At 41.0% G+C, this 21,111-nt stretch overlaps 1 protein-coding gene across 4 annotated transcripts in view; it reads right to left on the bottom strand.

Moving 5' to 3' along the window:
- Positions 1-19,694, bottom strand: part of LOC148038439 (CA-responsive protein) — a 46,514-nt gene extending 26,820 nt beyond the window's left edge. The window contains exons 1-3 of one of the 4 annotated variants that reach the window (XM_087672051.1): positions 19,541-19,694; positions 18,948-19,225; positions 17,161-18,860 (exon numbers count right to left, since the gene is read on the bottom strand). In XM_087672051.1, coding sequence (XP_087528177.1) covers positions 17,161-18,860; positions 18,948-19,113 — 1,866 coding nt within the window. In that variant the 5' untranslated portion in view covers positions 19,114-19,225; positions 19,541-19,694. Of the gene's footprint in view, positions 1-17,160; positions 19,226-19,319; positions 19,521-19,540 lie in introns of those variants that run through there. The other 3 variants (XM_087672031.1, XM_087672046.1, XM_087672039.1) reach the window with 3 other exon arrangements.
- Positions 19,695-21,111: the final 1,417 nt, after the last annotated feature.

A 21,111-nucleotide genomic window follows, 5' to 3' on the forward strand; every position in this document is an offset into this window, starting at 1 on the left:
CTCTGCTCTCACTGTAAAGTTGCTAATGTCATATAGCCCTTTCAGAGGTGTCCCTTCTTGCCACAATTATAGCATTGAGACTTCTTCTTTTGTTGTATGACACCCTCTCTAAAACTAGAATATCTGAAGCACCGAGAGATAGCATCCTCACAGAAACCCAAAGCTAAACACAGCAAGGCTCTAACATAACACTAGGAGATGAGAAAATAATATCTACATGTGTACATCAAGAGGCCATGCCGTAGGAGCAATGAGGAGGGAGATACAACGAACATAAACAAAAACAAGGGATCTTCAAGGAGAAAAGTATGCCAAAAATACAAACTCACTGGGATTGGACAAGTTCTTGCAATAAAAAAAACACATAGAGCAAAGACTATCAATAATCAGAGTGTAGTGATGAGAACATGATAACCAAGGCACATGAACCCTATAAAGTTAAGCAAAGTATCACAAAAGAAAAACGTAATAAACATTTTGTATATCAATTGTTATGAAAACATATTCACTCAATGTTTCCAAATTAATTTAGTACTCATATACTTTAAAATGCGATTTCATTATTTAAGTGTTTGAAAATATAATTAAATGTTCATCTTTCTATTTGAAGGTGGTCAATGGCCAAAATACCCTATAATTATACTTGGGTTATCATTGACGAGATGCCCAAGAGAAGTTAAAAGTTTAGTTGAGCTGTCTAATTGACCAAAAAGCTCGAATTACTAAGATTTTCACACTCGGATAGTCACATTGACTACAGGAATATATAATGAGAGGTTTTAGAAAGTGAAATCGAATGCTCATGATCGAAGAAATAAACCATAAACAGGTGAATCTATGTAATGAAGCTCTCCAAAAGCTAAATTTGGAGACTCCTAAAATTTTAAGGTTATTATTTTTAAAAGCTACTCAAATGGAAACATCAAAGGCTTTGAAATTTCGCAAGGAACAATTTTTGTGCTCAACAACTATCTCAAATTCTTAATCATTTGAGATGTTTTTAGAGTAGAAGGTTTGGAAGCTCCTTTCTCTGAATAAGTGATATGTGGCATCTAAAATAGTACATGCGTCATTTTAAAGAGACAAGTGTCCCTACACTTATCATTTTTAGCAAACACTTATCATTTGTAACCTCTACTTTTCCATTTTGAGCACCCAAGCCCCACACCGATATATTAGAGATCTCTCTCTTTATTAGGAATAAGCTCTCATACTAAAATTTCAGCCTAAAAACTCAAACCCTAAACGCAAAGCTCAAAACTCAAACACAAACAGAAAAAGAGAGAGAAGAACACAACTCTGAAGTGAATGAATACTACAAATGAATGTAAGAGTATACAGATACTCAAGGGCAAAGCAGTGTGTCAAAGAGTGGCATCTACCGAAAACAAAATCCTAAGTGCTACGACCACCAATCAAAGTGACAAAGTAAAAGAAACACCAAACGCTAATCACCAGAGTGTGAGGAGATTGAGGCAACTACAAAGGAAGATGCCTGACGATGTGGACAAAGCAACAAAACGTAGCAATAGAATGCCACAGTAAAATACCGCAGTACAACGTCGAAGTAAAACGTGGCAATAGAATGCCGCACTAAAACGTGGCAGTAGAATACCGCAGTAAAACACCACAGTAGAACCACGTGATGGCAGCAATCACGAAGGCTGGACCGTCACGTGGTAGAAGATTGATGGCTGAGATCTGCACACAAGGGTGAGAAACCTACATGGGAGGGATAAGGCTGAATGGGGATAGCCTATCTATTTATAGATGTTGAAGGGTGTCCCAAAGAATTAGGGTTTTTGGAAACCACTGTAACTCTCTCGGACCGCTTCTCATTTTTGGGTTTTCATTAATTAAGTGTGTTTTGGGACTATTTAAAACTTGCTATTCAGCACTGTCTTGTGTAAATGTTGGAGTAGAGGTAGAAGGCTTGGACGATTTAGCTTCATCCTTTGATCTCGGACAAAGATGAGGGTATTTCTTCCAACATTTCTCCTTTGGATGTGTCCCCTTCCCACAATATAGGCATTTAGGCTCCTCCGAGTTGGAGTCAGAGCTTAAAGAATCCTCTTCTCTGGAAATGTATTTCATATCTTCGCATGATGCCTCGCAGACAGGAAAGTCAGCAGATGTACTTGCAATAGAGTGGATTACAGGTGTTGAGCTTATTGGCCCAGAGCATGTTGTGGGATTTGTTGCAGATGGAGAGCCCGCAAATAGGGCAGGAGATGCTATTATCCAAGGATATTATCCGCATATCACAGTTTCATATTGTTTGGCTCATTGCTTCAACAACCTACTAAAGGATATTGGTAACCTCTCATGGATTGCACTTGTCATAGAGCAAGGAGCTCAAATGGTTAACTTTGTTTTGAATCACCAGTTTCTTCGCCATCACTTCTCTTTGCAGTCGAAGAAGACACTTTTAAAATACTCTAATACCAAATTTGCCTTTAACTTCTTGATGCTAGGTGGGTTAAGAGAATGCAGTGGTGCCTTGAGGCAGTTATTTCTTAGTGATGAGTTTACCTCATCAACATTGGCAAATACTCCTACAAGTATCTTATGCTTGGAGAAAGCAAATAACTCCACTTTTTAGGATGATGTAAAGCGAATAGATGCTATGGTATCACCTATTGTGCATTTATTGAGGGTTACGGATGCTATGCAACCTTGCATTGGCAAGGTATATCAGGCTATGGATAGGCTAAATGAAAAGTTGCAGGAGTTGGCACCAAATGATGAGGCGTATGTGGAGTACATACGCTCACATTGCTTCAAATAAGAGGAACCGTCTTGGTGTGGAGAGGGCAAACAATCTAGTATTCGTTAGTGCTAATTTGAGAATGTTATGTAACAATATGACAACAAAGCCCGATCCATTCACAGAGTGGGAGATGCAACAAGAAGAGGAGACACATGTTGATGTTGAGGGAGATGTAGCAATTCATGGTACACATGATGATGAGGCTAGCCCTTTAGGAGTAGCTAGAGCAACCTCAAATCATGATCATTATCTTTGATTTAGTTTACTTATTATCATGAGTCTCATGATACATGACACATTTACATTGTATATGATATTATGATCATTGATGACAGTGTGACACTTGTGCTGATGACAGTTGTGCCATGCCGATATTATATTTGTACTTGAGTTTTGTAGTCTTGCAGTTGCCCTTTGGGCTATTTTGGTATGCCGCATTTTGCTTCAGTTTAGAGATTAGACTTTATATTTGTAGTCTTTATTGGGACAATGAGCATGTTCTTTTAAAGATTAAACTTCAATTTCATATTTGTAGACTTTTAAGTTTTCCGGCAATGGGCTCATAGGCATATTCTTTTAGCTTAGACTTTAAAGTTTAGTTCATTGTTCATTGTTTTATCATTTTTGGCGTCTGTATTATGGATTTTATTATTTATAATTGAATAGCTTACCTCTTGAGCCTTGTAAGTTGTAATTCAATTTCTAATGAGTAGTTTTAGAATGATACATGATATCTTAAAGTTAAAACTTAAAATGATTTGTCCTTGTGGATTATATACCTTGGTTTTAAGTTTTAACACTCCAAAGTCCACATGGATTTTAAGTGAAATATAAATTTTTTTCATGAATTTTATTTTTTTAAATTCCGTTCTCGTTCCCTAGGTTTGGCGTTCCCGTCCCCGTCCCCGTTTCATGTTTCTATGGTATCTGTACCCTCTTACATTCATTTGCAGTATTCATTCACTTCAAATTTGTGTCCTTCTCTCCCTTCTTCTGTTTGTGTTTGAGTTTTGAGTTTTGCATTTAGGGTTTGAGTTTTGCTTTCTGTGTTTGTCAGTCTCTTTGTGTTTTTGTCGTGGTCGTACACTCTATGTTTCCTCAATGCAAACTCTAGCAGTTTTCTTCACATGGTATGAGAGTTGGTGCTTTTGTAAAGAGTATGGATATTGTGGAGAGCTAGTCTTTGTGTAAGGCACACAATACGACTCATAACCAAATCGCAGTGTCCCAGACACCTTCTCCAGTTCATATGGTGTATTATTAGGCTTCTCCATCACTGGAGGCCCTAAGACAGCATTATGGACTTGGTGAGGAGGATGACACTCCACTTTCACCTTCACCTTCTTTTTCTACTATCCCAGATTTCACTAACATGACTGAGAACTTAGAGGAGTACTATCACAACAAGTACAGTGATGTTTACACCCCTCCTACCAATTTTACTACCACATTCGGACAAATTGGTGAGGCTGGCCACCTCTCCGATCATGGAGGACATGCGGCATTTAGAGCGTCTAGCGATCCATCGTCATCATCTCAACCACGTCCACTGTCAAGTTTGTACAATCCTCTTGAGTTGCATGAATCAAAACCCTCACATGTTTCTTCTATTAAGCTACAGGATCCGGATGGCTTTCCGTACGTGAACTTCAATAGAGGGGGCTCTCAAAGCATACGAAATTCAGGTACATCTACAGCTTTAGTTTCATTTTGAGCATATAACACACCCTTCTCTATCTCACACCTTGATCACCTAGCATCATCTTTTCAAAATCTCGAATTACACTCCACATCCGCTTCACATACACTAGGGGTTGGATCTTCCATCTCCGCCTCTAGCACCTTCTCCTTCTCTGCCCCATTCTCTACCTCTTTGCACCATGGTACTTCATTTAGGGGAATGCCACCCTTAAACACAGTGTCTCTCATCTTTCCACAAATAAGCACACCCATTGCACCTGGGACGACTGTGTTGGGCATCCCCCTCACTACCCCCAAATTCACCTCTCACATGACCACTCACCACTCAGACACAAGGGATTCCATCCTTAGTTTATGGTGAGTCATTCCACTTACCTTGGCTTACACCTACACAAGGATTTCCATATTTTGCTCCACGTGTTCCCATCCCACCTCCACCATGGGCTACTCATATGGCTCCCATGCCCATGCCTAGCCAACCCATCCCTAGCTATGGATCCACCTTGCACACTCACTGTATGTCTGATGGGCACTCTGGGACCCATTTCCAAGTGTACTCCACTCTCCCATCCTATCTACATTACCCTTTCTCCCACTACCCATCTCTAAGCACTCTCACTCCTGTCACAATGGCCAAGAATACCTTCACGGATAAGACTTGTTTTAACGGGTCAAATTTCACCACTTGGTCCAATTTCATGCAACAAGTGCTTGAGTCTCAGGATCTTTGGGACCTCGTCATTGGTCTAGAGCATATGCCAGACCCTCGACACCCTGACTACATCCATCAATGGAGAGCCCGCAATGCCACAACTAATGTTGAGCTGATGCAAGGATTGCTTCCTGAGTTTCACTATCAATTACAACACTTCTCGCTCGCGTCAAAGCGTTGGAGTCAACTTCTTGACCGCTACGCAGCCTGAGATTGTACTTGACCCATAAATCTGGACTTTGAGCTTCAAGAGTTCTCTATTAAAGAAGGGGATGATCTGAAAGTCAAGTTGGCTGAATATCAGCAGTTACTCACCAATTCGCCACTACTGGCTCTCCAAAGTCAAACAACGATCAAGATATGTTTTTCTTGAATAAGTTGCCCAAAAAATACTTTAATTTCATTCAGCACATCATTTCATAGCCTTGATTGCCAACCTTCTATGAGTTTGAGTGCCAATCTTTGCGTTATGCAAGGCTGCATGACCAAGTCCACAAAAAATCCTCATCACAGCCTTGTTCAAAGCAAAGGTAGTTCGTTGCCTCTTCTTCAGGAGGAAAAACTAACAGTGGCAAGAACCCGCAAGATGCAAAGGTAAGCCAATCAAAGGGTGACTCCTCTTCCTCAAATGGAACCAAAGAAACTAGACCTATTTAGCAACCCCCTAAGAAAAACCAGTTTTGCAAACATTCCCAGAAAGCAAGCCGTGTAGAGAGGAGTGTCACTTCAAAGCCCAAGGTCTTCCGCCTAAAAAGCCCCAACAGACCACTGCAACTACACAGTCCAATGGGGCTACGCCTTCCGCTCCTGCTGAGCTTCTAGTCATATGGCTCCACGAGGGTTTAGTTAGTATTGGTGACATTGTATCGGTGCCTATTTGTGGTATTGGCACTTTGCCTTTATTTCCCCACCATGCATGGAGCTCCCTTTCACACAACCTTTATGTTCTGAACTTGGGCTTTCCACTTCTCTCAATTTATGGCCTTGCAAGGCTTGGTATTCGAGTTATCATCACCAAGCAAGCCGTGTATATTGAGGATTTTTCCGCAAGGGCCGTTATTACGAGAGGTTGGCAGAAGAGTGGGCTTTACAAGCTCCATTCCCCTTCTCTTATTCAAGGTCCACCAAGGAAATTGTCTATTGCCACACCCGTTCTCCCTTGTGCACCGTCTTTTCCATAGGTTCCTTCTCATTCCCCATCCTCTTCTCCAATGGTTCCCTCATATCCCACATCCCTTTCACAGGGGAATCATCTCAATGATGTGGCTCTGGAATTCTTGTCCCCTGGTATTTCAGAGGAGATTTTCTAAGATCGTGAGAAGCTTCTTCATCCACATTGGCATTCCTCTTGCCACCCCAAGATCCATTTCTTACTCAGTCTTCTGCCGCATCCAAGATCTAAGAGGAGGTATTAGCAGTCATGTTTATCATGCCTCGTTATCTCCTGCCTATGAGCCTCAGTCTAAGTCAAACAAGGACTTTTGGAGCTCTAACAGGTCTATCATGTGTTTCGATGGGGGAGGCTACTCATTCTATAGTGGCTATCTGGGTGCATTTCTATTGTTTGTTGGGTTCCAATGTGTTTTCCATGGGCAATTTCTGCATTTCCAAGGCTGTCTACATCTGTTGGACATTATCCTTACTAGTCGGATTATTTGGTGGCCATCTATCATTTTTTAGACATTTATTATGCCATGATCAGCGTTAAATGCTAGTCGGCCAGCATTTATAGCATTTCCATATTTGAGTAGGCCAATTTATAGGTTTTGTGGCTATCTATAGTCATTTCACACTTGGCAATCATTCAAATCATCATCTTTTTTCCTTCTAGCAAGTACACACTCCAACTCCATCATCTTCCTCCGTCATCGATGGTGCCATCATCATCAACCTGATATGATACCCTCACTAACGCTATGATTTGCATGTAGGAACTAATCGGTCCATCATCATGGTATTAGCATTCTTCTTCAATCATTGCAATATTCTTCCCTCATCTTCTGCTTCTTCTCAATCTCTCTGTTTCTACTTCTCTCTATGCTCATGTTTCTCTCCCATTGTGTACACTCACAAGGTGATCACATCTGAAGACATGGCAATAACTCTTCTGTCATAATTACTGCTTAGGTTTGGTGCTTTTTACTTTGCCTTGATTGCTTTGGTGGGAGTCGATTCTTCAATGGAAGGAGTTGGTTCCTATGGTCTTGGACGAAGAGGAACAATTTAAAGAGCAAAATGCCTCCAAGTGGGAGGCATTGACAAGTCAATCCTCTTAGAAGAAGGGGAAGGACAACAAGAAGAAGAAGGACGATAAACCAAAGAAGGACAAAGAGAAGGACTCTACTTGTCACATCTGTGGCAAGGCAAGTCACTAGAAGAAGGATTTCTCCAACAAGGATAAGAAGGATACCAAGGAGGAGAAAGCTTCAAAGGATTCTGGAGTGATGGTTGCCCCCTCATTAACTACTTTCCTCCATTTGGAGGTTGATCAAACATCGAACATGAAGGCTTCCAATGGTGCATTTATGGCCCCATATCCCCGTGAATGGATTGTTAACATGGCCCCTTCTTCTACAAGTGTACCCATTTGCAACCTTCACATAGGCAGATTCTCATAAGAGATAGCTCTTCTATTTCCGTACAAGGTAGGGGTAATATGCAACTAATTCCAGATGGACAAGGTGGTACTCATACTTCCAAGGTGCTTTATGTGCCAGGTTTGGGTTACCATTTGCTTTCCGTGCACAAGACTTGTGCTCTTGGCTTGTTAGTTGAGTTTGATACAGACTCTTTCAAGATTCTTGAGCGTGGCTCGAGAAAGGTGCTCACTACTTTCTACACGCTATGAGGAGAATGTAGTCTAGGAGTTGAAGTCTCGTTTTGCCTCGACTTCTTTTCTTCTTACTTCACAGACTCGATCCGAGCTTTGGCATGCTCGGTTTGGCCACCTGAACTATGACTTCCTTCGGAAGGCTTCTAGGGAACAGCTTGTCCGAGGTTTGCCATGGTGAGCCAGTAGCCTTATGTATCTTGCACTTGTGAAAAACAACATCATGATGCCATTCCCAACAAGGCTTCAAAGCAGCCTTTAGCGCCCTTGGAACTTCTTTTTACAAATCTTTGTGGACCTATGCGAAAGGAGCCCCTTAAGGGGAGTTTGTATTTCATGCTTATTGTTGACGATTTTAGCAAGATGACATGGGCATACTTCTTGACACTGAAGTCAAAGGCCTCCTCCAACTTCAAGGATTGGTTGCTCTTTGAAGAGAACCAATTAAGTCAGAAGCTAAAGACCTTGTGGTCAAACAAGGGAGGAGAGTTTATCTCTAACAAGCTTGCTAGATTTTGCGCAAATCATGGTACTCACCAAGAGTTTGCCAACACAAACACACCTCAAGAGAACATCATATTGAAGTGGAAGAACAAGAGTGTGATCAAAATGGCTCGTACCAAGATGGAGCATCGTCACACACCTCAATGTCTATGGACCAAGGCTATGGCTACTGCTGTCCACATCCTCAATCAGTCACCTATTTCGGCCATGGTTGGTATGAGGCTTATTTTGGAGCCAAGCCAAATGTTTATTATTTTAGGATCTTTGGATGTGATGCTTATGTTCATATCCCAAAGACCTAGAAGGACAAGTTTGAAGTGGCTTCAAAGAAACAGGTGTTTGGGGGCTATAGCTCACAATCCCAAGGCTATTGCTTGTATAATCCCATCAAGCAAGATGTCTACACTAGACATGATGTGCGATTTGTGGAGGTTCCAACTTCAGAGGGGGGTAAGGAGCACAGTGTACTTGGAGATCCTGGAGATAGTTGGGCACCAAAGACTCTTCAAATAGAGCCAGTGCCTCTTGAGAATGCTTCCTCTTCAGCTGAGGATTCTATTTCACCACTGGCCTCCCCACGTGAACCATTGCCGATGGATGTTCCAAAGACTTCTTCAAATGGAGCAAAACGAGGAGAGCTCGGGCCGCCTCCTCATTAGGCACGTGATACACCCCCTCATGTAGGGATTGAAGGGTCCCTGAGGAGTGGCAGCCACAAGATGTTCCATGGTAGTCTCAAAGAAACCCAGCATGTTTCACAGAGCCTGTTTGTTCCAACTATTGTTTGATGACTCATCTTATGCACGATAGGGAGCCCACCTCCATGAAGGAGGCTTTGCAATTACCGCATTGGAAGATGGCTATGGAGCAAGAATTGGATGCTATTGAGCAAAATGGCACTTGGAATCTTGTGCCTCGACATGGCTATGGAGCAAGAGTTGAATGCTATTGAGCCAAATGGCACTTGGAATCTTGTGCCTTGACCCACTCATAGGAAGGTAATTGGTGTCAAACGAGTCTTCAAGACCAAATATCAAAGTGATGGTACTTTGGATAAGCACAAGGCACAGCTTGTAACCAAGGGTTTCGCCCAATAACCAAGGGTGGATTTCCATGATACCTTCGTACCTACAGCTTGGATGGCTATCATTGGAGCCATTCTTGCCTTAGCAAGCCATAAGAGATGGCCGGTTTATCAGCTTGATGTGAAGTTTGCCTTCATCAATGGTGATTAGAAGAAGGAAATCCATGTTGAGCAACCTCTTGGCTTTTCCTCATCGAATGGACAAGTGTACATGTTAAAGAAGGCCCTCTATGGCGTCAACCAGGCTCCATGTACTTGGAACGAGAAGATAGACTCATTCCTCTAGCAGAGATTAGGCTATCAACGCTCCACAACTGATCCACAGATTTACGTCCATGTTTCAAAGGAGGCACATGCTTTGTTTGTGCTCTATGTGCTTTGATTTTGGCAAGTCATCATGTTCAAATGGTCAAGGAAACCAAGGTAGCACTTCACAAGAAGTTCGGGATGACGAACATGGGAATTCTCCATTTCTTCTTAAGGCATGAGATCTATCAAACTCTGCTAGGGATCTTCATCTCCCAGAAACCGTATGTGCAAGAGCTCTTGACTACGTTTGAGATGGACGGATGCAAGCTTATTGGGTCCCTACTTTGGCTTCTCAACACTCGTCTTGATTTGTGATATGTTGTACATTTCATGACTAACCTAAAGAGGTACATTGGCAAATTGCTTTGAGGATTTTGCGGTTCCAAAGGGGGACCCCCGATCTAGGGATCTTATATCCAATAGGTACAAATGGTTCAAATATTGTGCTTACAAGTTGGAGCGATTCAAATTGGGCTCGCGATGTGGACGACAGGAGGTCCACAACAGGTTATTGCTTTACCTTGGGTACAAGTGTTGTTTCATGGAGCAGTAAGAAGCAACCCACCGTTGCTTTATCTTCAACTGAGGCGGAGTATCGAACGGCATCTTATATCCAACACGTACAAATGGTTCAAATATTGTGCTTACAAGTTGGAGCGATTCAAATTGGGCTCGCGATGTGAACGACAAGAGGTCCACGACAAGGTTATTGCTTTACCTTGGTACAAGTGTTGTTTCATGGAGCAGTAAGAAGCAACCCACCATTGCCTTATCTTCAACTGAGACAGAGTATCGAATGGTATCTTCTACCACATGCAAGACAATGTGGCTTCGCAAGTTATAGGAGGAGCTTGGCTGCCAACCCATATTTGTACCATTTCATTTGGGAGAAGCTTTTGGTGAGACTATCAATGCGGTTTACTACCAGATAGAGAACAACCTAGCATATTTGTTTACGAAGGCGCTTCTTCAAGCTTTACTCCATCAACATTCCAAATCCCTCAACATCATGCCATGTCTAGGATCTGAGAGGGAGTGTTAGAGATATGGTCATTTGGTTAACCCTTGGACAAGCATGTGTCCATGCAACAATTTGATCAGCCTATACAGTCATCACATTTACTACAAAATGCAACATCAGCAATCGAGCGGTCAGACACATCCACCGAGTCACCACATCAACAATTGTGCCACATCAGCAACAATCGAACAGTTTTTTACTACAATTGGCCAAAAATTAAAGGTTGGCCAAATTTAGCAAGTCAACTTCTATTTTTGTTGGTCCTTATTTTCTGCTGTATATAGCAGATTTCCAGGACACTTACGACACATTCTAATCGCAGATTTCAGGCTCAGTTTGGGGCAGAGACTGTGCTGACTGCTGCAGACTTTGAGGTATACAACAAGGTGACATCATTGAGGTGGAGATATGCAGATATACAAACTGCACCCATGTACATATCTATATTCCTTATTCAGCATTATTTATATTGCAGATCAGCATTGCTCTCTCTCTCTCTCTCACTCTCTCTCTCTCTCTCTCTCTCTCTCTCTCTCTCTCTCTCTCTGTGTGTTCACTCTCTCTCTCTTAGTCTTGGTCATACACATCTGCACCGTTGCACTCTGACAACTTCTTCTTGCCCTTATTATCCTTGTTGAGAGCAATCAAAAATCGAGTCAACTAAGGATCCTATGCCAATTCCAAAGAGATTTGCTACTGTCCTCATTCAATCCTTGAACTGGTCATCAAATTCCTCTTCTTCTTGCTGGTCATCAGCCTCATTTTGTCTAGAAGGCCCTACATCTTGCCCAACAGCAACATTTTCAGCTTGATTTCCATCATGTGAGCCTTGTCCAAGATTGAGCATTGCATTTTCTTCTTCCCCATGTGAATGCCCATACTAAGAGGCATCATCACTGCTTGACTCCATCTGACAGTATATGAAGACATCTTGATGTAATTACTCAGCTGTGCATAAAAATCAGCACTAGCACAAGGCTTTGGCTTGCAATCAGGTGCCTCCCACAAAATCAAAGAATTGCGTGGTATCCTAGCAATGGAGCCATGAAACCAGCCTTCCTTCTTGAAGAGGGGGGTAATACTTGATTAAGCACTTAATTACAACAATCGATAAATGAGCATAAATTGAAATACACACTTTACTTTAACAATCTTGTACGGTAGACACCCTGTTAGCCCCAAAACTAGCGCCCTTGCGGTATTCTTTGATTTATATTACCAATGGATTGCGTACAAGCTAAGATTCACAATCTCCTTTGCTGATCCAAAAGCCCCTTGTTGTACAAACAATCAACAAGCAATTTGGGCCAATTGCCCTGCCCCTTGATTTTCACCCAGGACTTGCACAAATGGGACCCCAACTAGCCAAATGCTACCCCAAATTCACAATGGATGAGCTAACATATGAAATCCTTGACAATTCCTTGAATTTCAAATGCTAATTCCAATGTATAATGTCCTTGACTGATGGCATGGGTCCCAAGGTGGCTGCTAAAACCTAATTTCTACTATAAATTAGGGTTTACAACATAAATTCCTTTGTTGTCTACCAAATTTGACTAAGATCTTCTGAGAATGGTTGAAAAAAAATAAAGATTTGCTTAGGTAAAGGTATGAGAGAGCTGTAGAGAAAGAAAATCCAAAAATTCTTCACAAAGAAGCCCCAGAATTGGCTATTGTCCTACCTCCATCAGCCCTAACATTGTTGCTTGCTACCTCGAGAGGCCCAACTACTATTGCTTGCCTCTAATTACTGTCGCCAGCAACTGGAAGACTCACTAATGATGTCACATGCTCTCCCTAGCCTCCGGGCTACTGTCTCTTACCTCCAATGGCTCTTCCTCTCTCTTTCCCAAGCTAAATGAATGAAAAGCAACAATCTCCGCCATCCCAAAAACGTTTTCTTCAATCGCATGGATATTTGTGCCAAGTGGCAACCTTCTAAACCCATTTTTCAACATTATCCAACCATTAAATTAATTTTTAATACTAATTAATATTGAAAATTAATTTCAACCCTTCTGACTTTGCCCAAAATTAAATGTGACGATCTATAAATAAATTGGCTTGGCCATTTGCAACCTAGAGTGATTCCCAATCTCTGTTGACCCTTAGACTGGCATTACTTAATTAATTAATGCATAGTCCCTAGTGTCACTACGAACACTCCAAGACCAATCAACTATACTATGGTCAAAATTGACACCAACTGACAACAAAAGTCCTACTAGCATAACTTATCACAACTTTTACCTTTGACACTCATTGCATCCTCAAGGTCCTTAGCATATTACCATCAAATAACTATCGTATGCAACATATGCTTAACAACCTTGAACATTTTATTATTAACTTAATTAAATGTTACTAACAAGATTAAAGCATCTCCAAAATTTCATGTCTCCGTGACATAAGTTTCGAATACTATCAAATACGAATAGCTTCAAAGAATTCTCTTTTCGGAATCAATCTAAATGCCATCGATCAAGATGACACGACCAAGATATAACAGCTTTGTGCGAAAGATTTTGCACTTGGATAGTTTGGCAAACAACTACTCTAGTCTTAAGAGACGTAAGACGATACGTAAGTATTTGGCATGCTCCTCCAACGACTTACTATAAATAAGAATATCATCAAGAAAAACGACTATCCACTTTGCAAGATACAAACGAAATAAATCATTCATTATTTGTTGGAAGATTGTGAGAGCATTGGTCAATCCAAAAGATAGGACCAAAAATTCATAATGTCCATTACAAGTAGTGCTCAATTGGCTTATTCTGGGAACCATAAGGTAAGTGAAATCTTCTATAGGTTTTATGAGGGTTTTTTAGTAATTGATACATCATATTGTTGAACCCTTAGCATATTTTCTTAAGTACATCATAAGCAAAAAGCAACACGTTAGTCCATCCATTGGTTGGACTACTGAGCTTCATCAATGTTTTCAAACATTGAAATGGCTTGGCATTATTGAACCAATGTTGAAGATTATTGATGTGAATAAACCTTTTGAGGTTGTTCATATGAATGTGAGCAATTATGCTTTAGGTGTTGTCCTTTATTGAAATGACTAAGCTATTGCATTCAAGAGTCATAAGTTCACTAATACTCGAATACGTTATACTACCCAAGAGGAGTCATTTGCAATAATCTATACACTTAAACTATAGCATCATTATTTGTATGGCATCTAATTTATTATTTGGATGGACCACCATTCATTGAGATACCTATGTAATCAACCCGATCTTTGTGATCGTAAGACAAGAGAAATAGAGTTTATGCAAGAGTTTAACTTTGAATTTCACTATAGAAAAAACACAACTAATTTGGTTGTCGATACTCTTGGTCAAATCCCTAAAGTCAATGCGTCCTCCAAAATTTCAACTAATTTCTATCTTTCTCTGAAACCTAGTCCCCCACAAAGCTCAAGCAAATCGAGCGCCCGAAGAGAGAGATGGCAGAAAAGTATTCCATTCGAAATGGATTACTTTTTAAACAAGGCAAAGTGTGTGTGCTCAATGATCAAGATATCCACAAGAAAACTTTATACAAGTTCACGATACATCCAGCGCTACACACTCTCGCATACATCAAACTTTCGCCTTGGTCACCCGTTATTTTTATTAGCTGCATATTAGAATTGCGGTTGAGTCTTACGTGCATGAGTGCCCAAAGCTGAACAACACAAACAAGCAAGCATGTTGCATCCATTACAAATCCCTAATAGAAAATAGACTAGCATTTCTATGGATTTTGTAGTAGGATTGCCCCATACAGATTAAGATCATGGCTAGCACAGTTATTTTTCTAAACATAGATTTTAAAGATTAATTAATATTTTAAAATTTAATTAATCAAAGCTAAAAATGGTTGAAAAATCAAGAAAAGAAGTCTACCACTTGTCAAAATTACCCATGAAATTGACTTGGGATAGGAGAAGAGGCAGAGAGAAACTAAATCCAACTATGGACGCTTGAGATGAGAGAATTTAATTGCTGTCGATTGCTTTTGAGGCTATTTCCCACACATTGAAGACCATATTGGTGAAGGCGATTGATTGCATATACTTGACCTGCGGAAGCTAGCAACTACTCATTCTATCCTATAAATTACAGCCTCTAATGCACCAATTGTTGCTGGTGAATCCATTTGAGGATGGAAACCAAAAACAACAGCTCAATTTCAGCAATCTCTCACAACAAATCTTTGAGTTTTCTCTCTCATTCTTAATGCCAAGTAAGAGAAATTGAAGAATTTGCATTAGAAATTAGGGTTTCAACCTCTTTATGGAGTGTGCTCAACATTTTAGATCTAGGGAAATTGGGGAAGCTCAAAGAATTTCGAGAGGCCATCTAGGCATTATTGAATTTGGAGCCGAATTTCTCACCGAATGAGAAAAATGGGCCAATTCCCTTCAAAACCCTCACTCCCTTAATTCATATATTGATGCTCCGAGCTGCATGTTGGAGCTAAAATTAGCAACCTTGCATCATTCAATCTTTTGTCAATTTATTCCTTACATTTCTTCCAATCTCCTTTGTTCGCTCAATGTTCACTTCCCTTTCCACTTACACACCCTCACCATTAAACGGAGACTAAGTTAGGGGTTAATGCACGATAAGCATGGCCAAGTGTAAACCCTAATATCAGTGGCTCAACAATGTATTATCAAACTATACATGGTGTATCTATTGCCGTGGTCATATGTAAGATAACCTTGAGGGTTTTCTTGAATCTATTGTGGTATGGAACGTTGTTGAACATTCAATGGATCTGGTTTGCTGACCCATTCCAAGCACTACGATATGTATATTTCATTGTATAGATCACCCACGTTGAGAGAGTATTAACATAGTGTCTATCATATATGTATTAGGTCTTTAATTGGCTTGTATTTGGATATATAAGTAGCCAGATTACATGTAGCCTAACACCACTTAAGTGAGCCAATGTTTGAAACATCCCCCTAGGATCCAACCTACATACAAGACACGACACAAACCATATCCACAATAAAAGGAGCTAGGCATCAAACTCACCTCCTAGCCACAGCCAAACGGGCTCACCCCAGCCTAGGAGCTAGCAGCACTCCGAGTCATGAGCACATGCCAAGAGTTGGAATCCCATACCACCAACCCACATCATCCCTGCATACGAATGCGTCAACCAATGGACCAAGAGTCCAAGAGTGGTGATGGCACAATAAATGTGCACAATAGGGTCTTGAGTCATATAAAAAGAACTCGGCTCCCCTAACCCCAAAATGTCCTTAGTGTGTTCGCACCAAGTCACTTCATGACCATTGTGACCCATGCTACTAGCACTCATCCAAATGTCCAAGGACAACACAATGTTGATCTTCTCAAGACATCCCAATCTCTCACACTAAGTGTGTAGAGAGAGAGAGTGTGTGTGTGTATGTGTGAAAGAGAGAGTGCGTGTGTCTCTCCACACATTTATGATCACCGTGTGAGAGGGGGGAAAGAGAGACGAAGAGAGAGCTCAAATTGTCAGAGGTTCGTTTCTGGAGCCATGTACCTTCCACTAATTTGTATGCTTACTATCTCTAGTTTATGATATGGATTTTGATTTTTGTTGCCCTTCTATGAGGTCTCGTGTCTATTGTTATTGCTTTTTCGTCATGTGTTTTTTTGTGTTCTCGTCTTGCATGCATATTGCTTCTACTTCCTTTCATTGCATGAGTGGCAATCAGCTTGGTAACATCAGTTTTGATGTACCATATCACCTTCTAACAGACTACAGACTACAGACTATCTTAGTTGTCAACAACAGTTTTGTTATGTACCGCATTCAATCCCACAAACTAAAAAACCATCACCCATCAGTTCTGTCTGGACAGCTCTATTGTGGTTGAATGGCATTACTCTGCAAGTGTGTTAAGGGTTCACAGCATCAAACTTACTCAGGTTGGAAATAGAGTGGCATAAGCACACAAGTTTCTGCAACAAGGGGACTGATGAATTATTGCAAGATAGGTCATGCACATTATCATCCTCAAAAATTTACAGCCAAAGGAATGCATGATTTGTATCCCCTTGCACTGCAATCTGACATTGAGATCAATGACATTGAACAAATAGATGTAAAAATCATGAAGGAAAGCAGAAAAATAATACACATCCCAGAACATGATGCTAACTGCTACCGCATATACTCACCTGTCAGGCCCTATAAAAGTGTTAAAAAGAGGACTCTGTACCTGGGCAAGAGTCAATGTCTTGGCTGCATTTGACTTTACAAGTTCATCATACTGCTCTTTGATTTTCCTCTGCAACATACTTCCGGAGGAAGTGAAAGGATAAGGACAACTATGGCTATGTGAGCCACCTTTCAAAGCGCCACATAGACATCCAATCTCCCTCTCAGGCACAGCAGAGACATGCCTTGCTGCTTCTAAAGCTACTTTACCAATCTCCTGCCGCTCCTGAGCATCTAACAGCAGGGATCCACCATTCCCTTTTGGTTTTTTCCCCCTATTTTTCTTTTTCTTCTTGTCTCTCTTCCTAGAAGAATCAGTTTCGCCATCATTGGATTCGCAAGTTACTGTTTGTAAGGGAAACTTTTGTGCCATTGCATCTGCACTGCTCCTGCCTCCATACCCTCCAAATGCATCACAAGCAGTTGCTGCAGAAGAACTGCCCTGTACAATGGACTGTGCAGTACAAGAGTTTTTCGATGTTCCTTTGTGGAGATCAAATGGTACAAAACCAGTTCCTCCTCCTCCTACTTTGCTTGAAATGGATTTGACATTCAAAGCAGCCAATGCAGATGCAGGCTGTGCCAAGCCTTTGCTTGAGTCCCCACCTGAGCCACTGCTTCCATTTTCAGCCTTCATAAATGTTATGCACATGGAACCTAAACTATCCATTGACAGAAGTGAAGACTTTTCCAAAGACTGCAAATAAACCTGTTTGCCATCAGTTTTCAAGTCAGTTATCGTACTGTTGTCTGGTGATACACTGCTAGCTTTTAGCTTTAACCTGCTACTTTGTGTAGCTTGCTTCATTTTTGTCACACTTGAAGTACATGATGCAGCAGGTCCAGTACCACAAGCATTGCATATGATATGATCGGATTGACCAGAATAGTTTCTTCTATCAACTCCTTGAGACAAGGCCTTGGTCCCACCAACATCATCTAAACTCTGACTCATAACTGCTCTACACTCAACAACTGTCAATTCTGGGCTACCATTTCTAACATCTAAAGAGCCCTTGTTGGCACTTGTTATAGGCATAAGTACCTCCCCATCACTGGATACACTAGCGACTTTAGGCACTCCCTCAACAGGAAAGCACAATAATCTTGTTGCATTTGGGTCTTGCTCTTTCTGTGTATCTGACAAAAGACTGCAAGCATCTGTAATATTGGCCAAATGCTCCAAAGAGGCACTGGTCTCCAACTTAAGCCTTAATCCTGGGGCATTACACGAACTGCTCTTATTTTCTTGATCAACTGTGGTGACAGAAGGGGACATCAAAATTTCCAACACAAGCCTGCGAAAAGGTGCAGAGTTTAAACCAGACTCTGTATTCTTCTGTTCTTGTGATGTAGTTGTATGTGGTATGGAATCTGTAAGCCAGCTTGATGGTGCCTGCAAAGCAACTGAACCCACTGGAGAAGGGGATGAACTTATGCACGCTGTTTCATTTACAGCTTCAGTTCTACCAACCTGCGGAACAATTATGGAGGCTGAACAGCCACAACTTTCACCCTTTCCTTTATCCATGTTTCTTGCACAAACAAACCTGAACATGGTGGATATGTACTTTGCAATGTCAAATTTGGCACTGTTGATCAGCATCTCAAAAGTGTATTTTGAATATGCGATAAGATGCTCCTTCAAAGACAGTAAAGAGTCTTGTGGATACAACATTTCCTGGCTTTTCTTATTGGAAGCTGTAGAGCAATTTCTGAAATGAGATCCCCTAAATCGGAAGCTACCACAAATGTGACATGTTTGAGATGAGAAACCATTCTTTTCACCTGCAATAGCATCACTCCAAGGCTTCGCCTGCGATGTTCCACTCAGCTTACAGTTCATAAGTTCTTGAAGGCATTTACTTGGCTTATCAACATGGCTATCAAGAAAGTATGCAATCAAAGCTGCAACCAGTAATAAACTCGATAACAACAAAAGTATCGTCCACATGTTTCCAGCGCTATCGTCACAATGGCGTGTAAAATGCTAGAAACTGTCCCTGTTCTTGGGCACCTTCAAAGCTGAAAACCAGTGTTGAGGCATAGAAGGAAACTAGAACAACCTGCAATCCAACACAGAGTCAGATTGTCTGTTACAATGCATTCAAAAAGGAAGGTTGACAGCGAAGACTCTAGAGGTGGATCAGAATGCCACACATGAAGAAAGGTGTCATGCTGTCAGAAGACAAGGAGTTACAATGCACATTGAAAGGAAGCTTGCCAGAAGACTGGTACAATGTGAGGCGGCGAGCTGCGTCTAGTGCCTCCAGATTGGAAGCTCTCTCTCTCTCTCTCTCTCTCTCTCTCTCTCTCTCTCTCAGAGATGAAACGAAACCCTAAGACGTAAGCATGCGTCAGGAGGAGAAGCAACGTCGTACCTTCAGTGACAGCGTCCGAGACAGAGCACTGGGGAAGAAGTAGCCAACGATGATAAGGTTTTGAATTTTCCGGGGCTTCCTAAAGCAGAAGCGAAAGGAAACACAGGAAGGAAAGAGTGAAATGCGGTGCTTGCTAAGTGCCATAATTTGAAATGAGATGAGATGAGATGGATCGAAATGAAATGACACATTCTTACACATTACTCTTCGAACTTCTCTTTTTGGCCACCTCATGTCAATTGTATAGATAGTTTCATAAATAGTGTGAAGGATTTGATGTAGTCACAATAAATAGTATAGATCTATATTGTATTGCAATTGAAGCATTTCACAAACCAAAAACCAACCCTATGTGGTGTAGACATAGTGCACTCAAGCTTGAAAAAGAAATGAGTTGAATTTTAACATGAAAAATAACAAGACTTCGAGCGAACTTCTTTTGCTTCTTTTCTCTCTCTCTCTCTCTCTCTCTCTCTCTCTCTCTCTCTCTCTCTCTCTCTCTCTCTCTCTCTCTCTCTCTCTCTCTCTGCACACATGCACACTATGGGTCTCTTAACAAAGGTTGACAAAGTTAAATTCTTCACTTGCAAAGTGCTATGCTTTAAATGCAAGCATGCATTCAACATTTTCTCTTTTTCTCTACATTCGGTTTGATATGCAACAAACCATCATTATTAGTGCATAGGTGCTTGAAAAGGAGAAACTTACAGTCTACACCCAAAACTAACATTTCAACTTAAAGACCAATGTGGTAGGAGCTCTTCAATGAGGTCTTCGAAGTGTCTACCATGAGGAATGAGGCACTCTAACTTGGAACCCTACATAAGCTCTTTATAGGTGAGGTAGACTTGGACAACGACCAAATGAACAAGTATGGTTGCCTTTTCAACCCCACAATTGCAGGCTTTGGCCAAGCATTGTGGGCTTGGATGGCATAGAGGCAAACCACTACATGGCCAATGGGCTGGTGATAGTGTTGTCAATGATACTCCAACTATGCAATCAAATCTATTGCTTGATCTTAGTGCACATACATAGTTAAGATTAATTAAAACAATCTCCTTTTAGATAATGAGATGTGAAGATCAACATTGTCACTCATGTGACCGTGAAGATGAGCTCCATCAATAGTCTCCAAGAATGAGCCAACCAATGTATTCTCAAATGGGACTAAGGTTGCATGTCTTACTACATTGTGACGAGATGAGAAGATCAACATTATCACTCATGGACCCGTGAAGATGAGCTCCATCGATAGCCTCCAAGATTGATCCAGCCAATGTATTCTCAAATGGGATTGAGATTGCATGTCTTGCTACACTAGTTGAGCTTTTATAAGTTCTTACGGCACTCTCCTATAGCCACATTGTACTTGCAATGGTTGTCCACACATGTTGCAAGTAGCAAATCCTCTCCAATATTCTTGCCTCAATAACCTATTATCCTACAAGCATATTTTTTGTTTTAGTTAACCAAACTAGGATAATATTCTCATGAGCATGCTAAGTCACCTACCATTGTATGTACCATCAATGTTTTTAATGCCCTTTCAGTCAATAACTAGATGCAAC

This window comes from Lygodium microphyllum, chromosome 3 (assembly GCF_053477565.2).
Source record: "Lygodium microphyllum isolate KBCC chromosome 3, Lygodium_microphyllum_v1.1.10, whole genome shotgun sequence".
Lineage (NCBI taxonomy): Eukaryota > Viridiplantae > Streptophyta > Polypodiopsida > Schizaeales > Lygodiaceae > Lygodium > Lygodium microphyllum.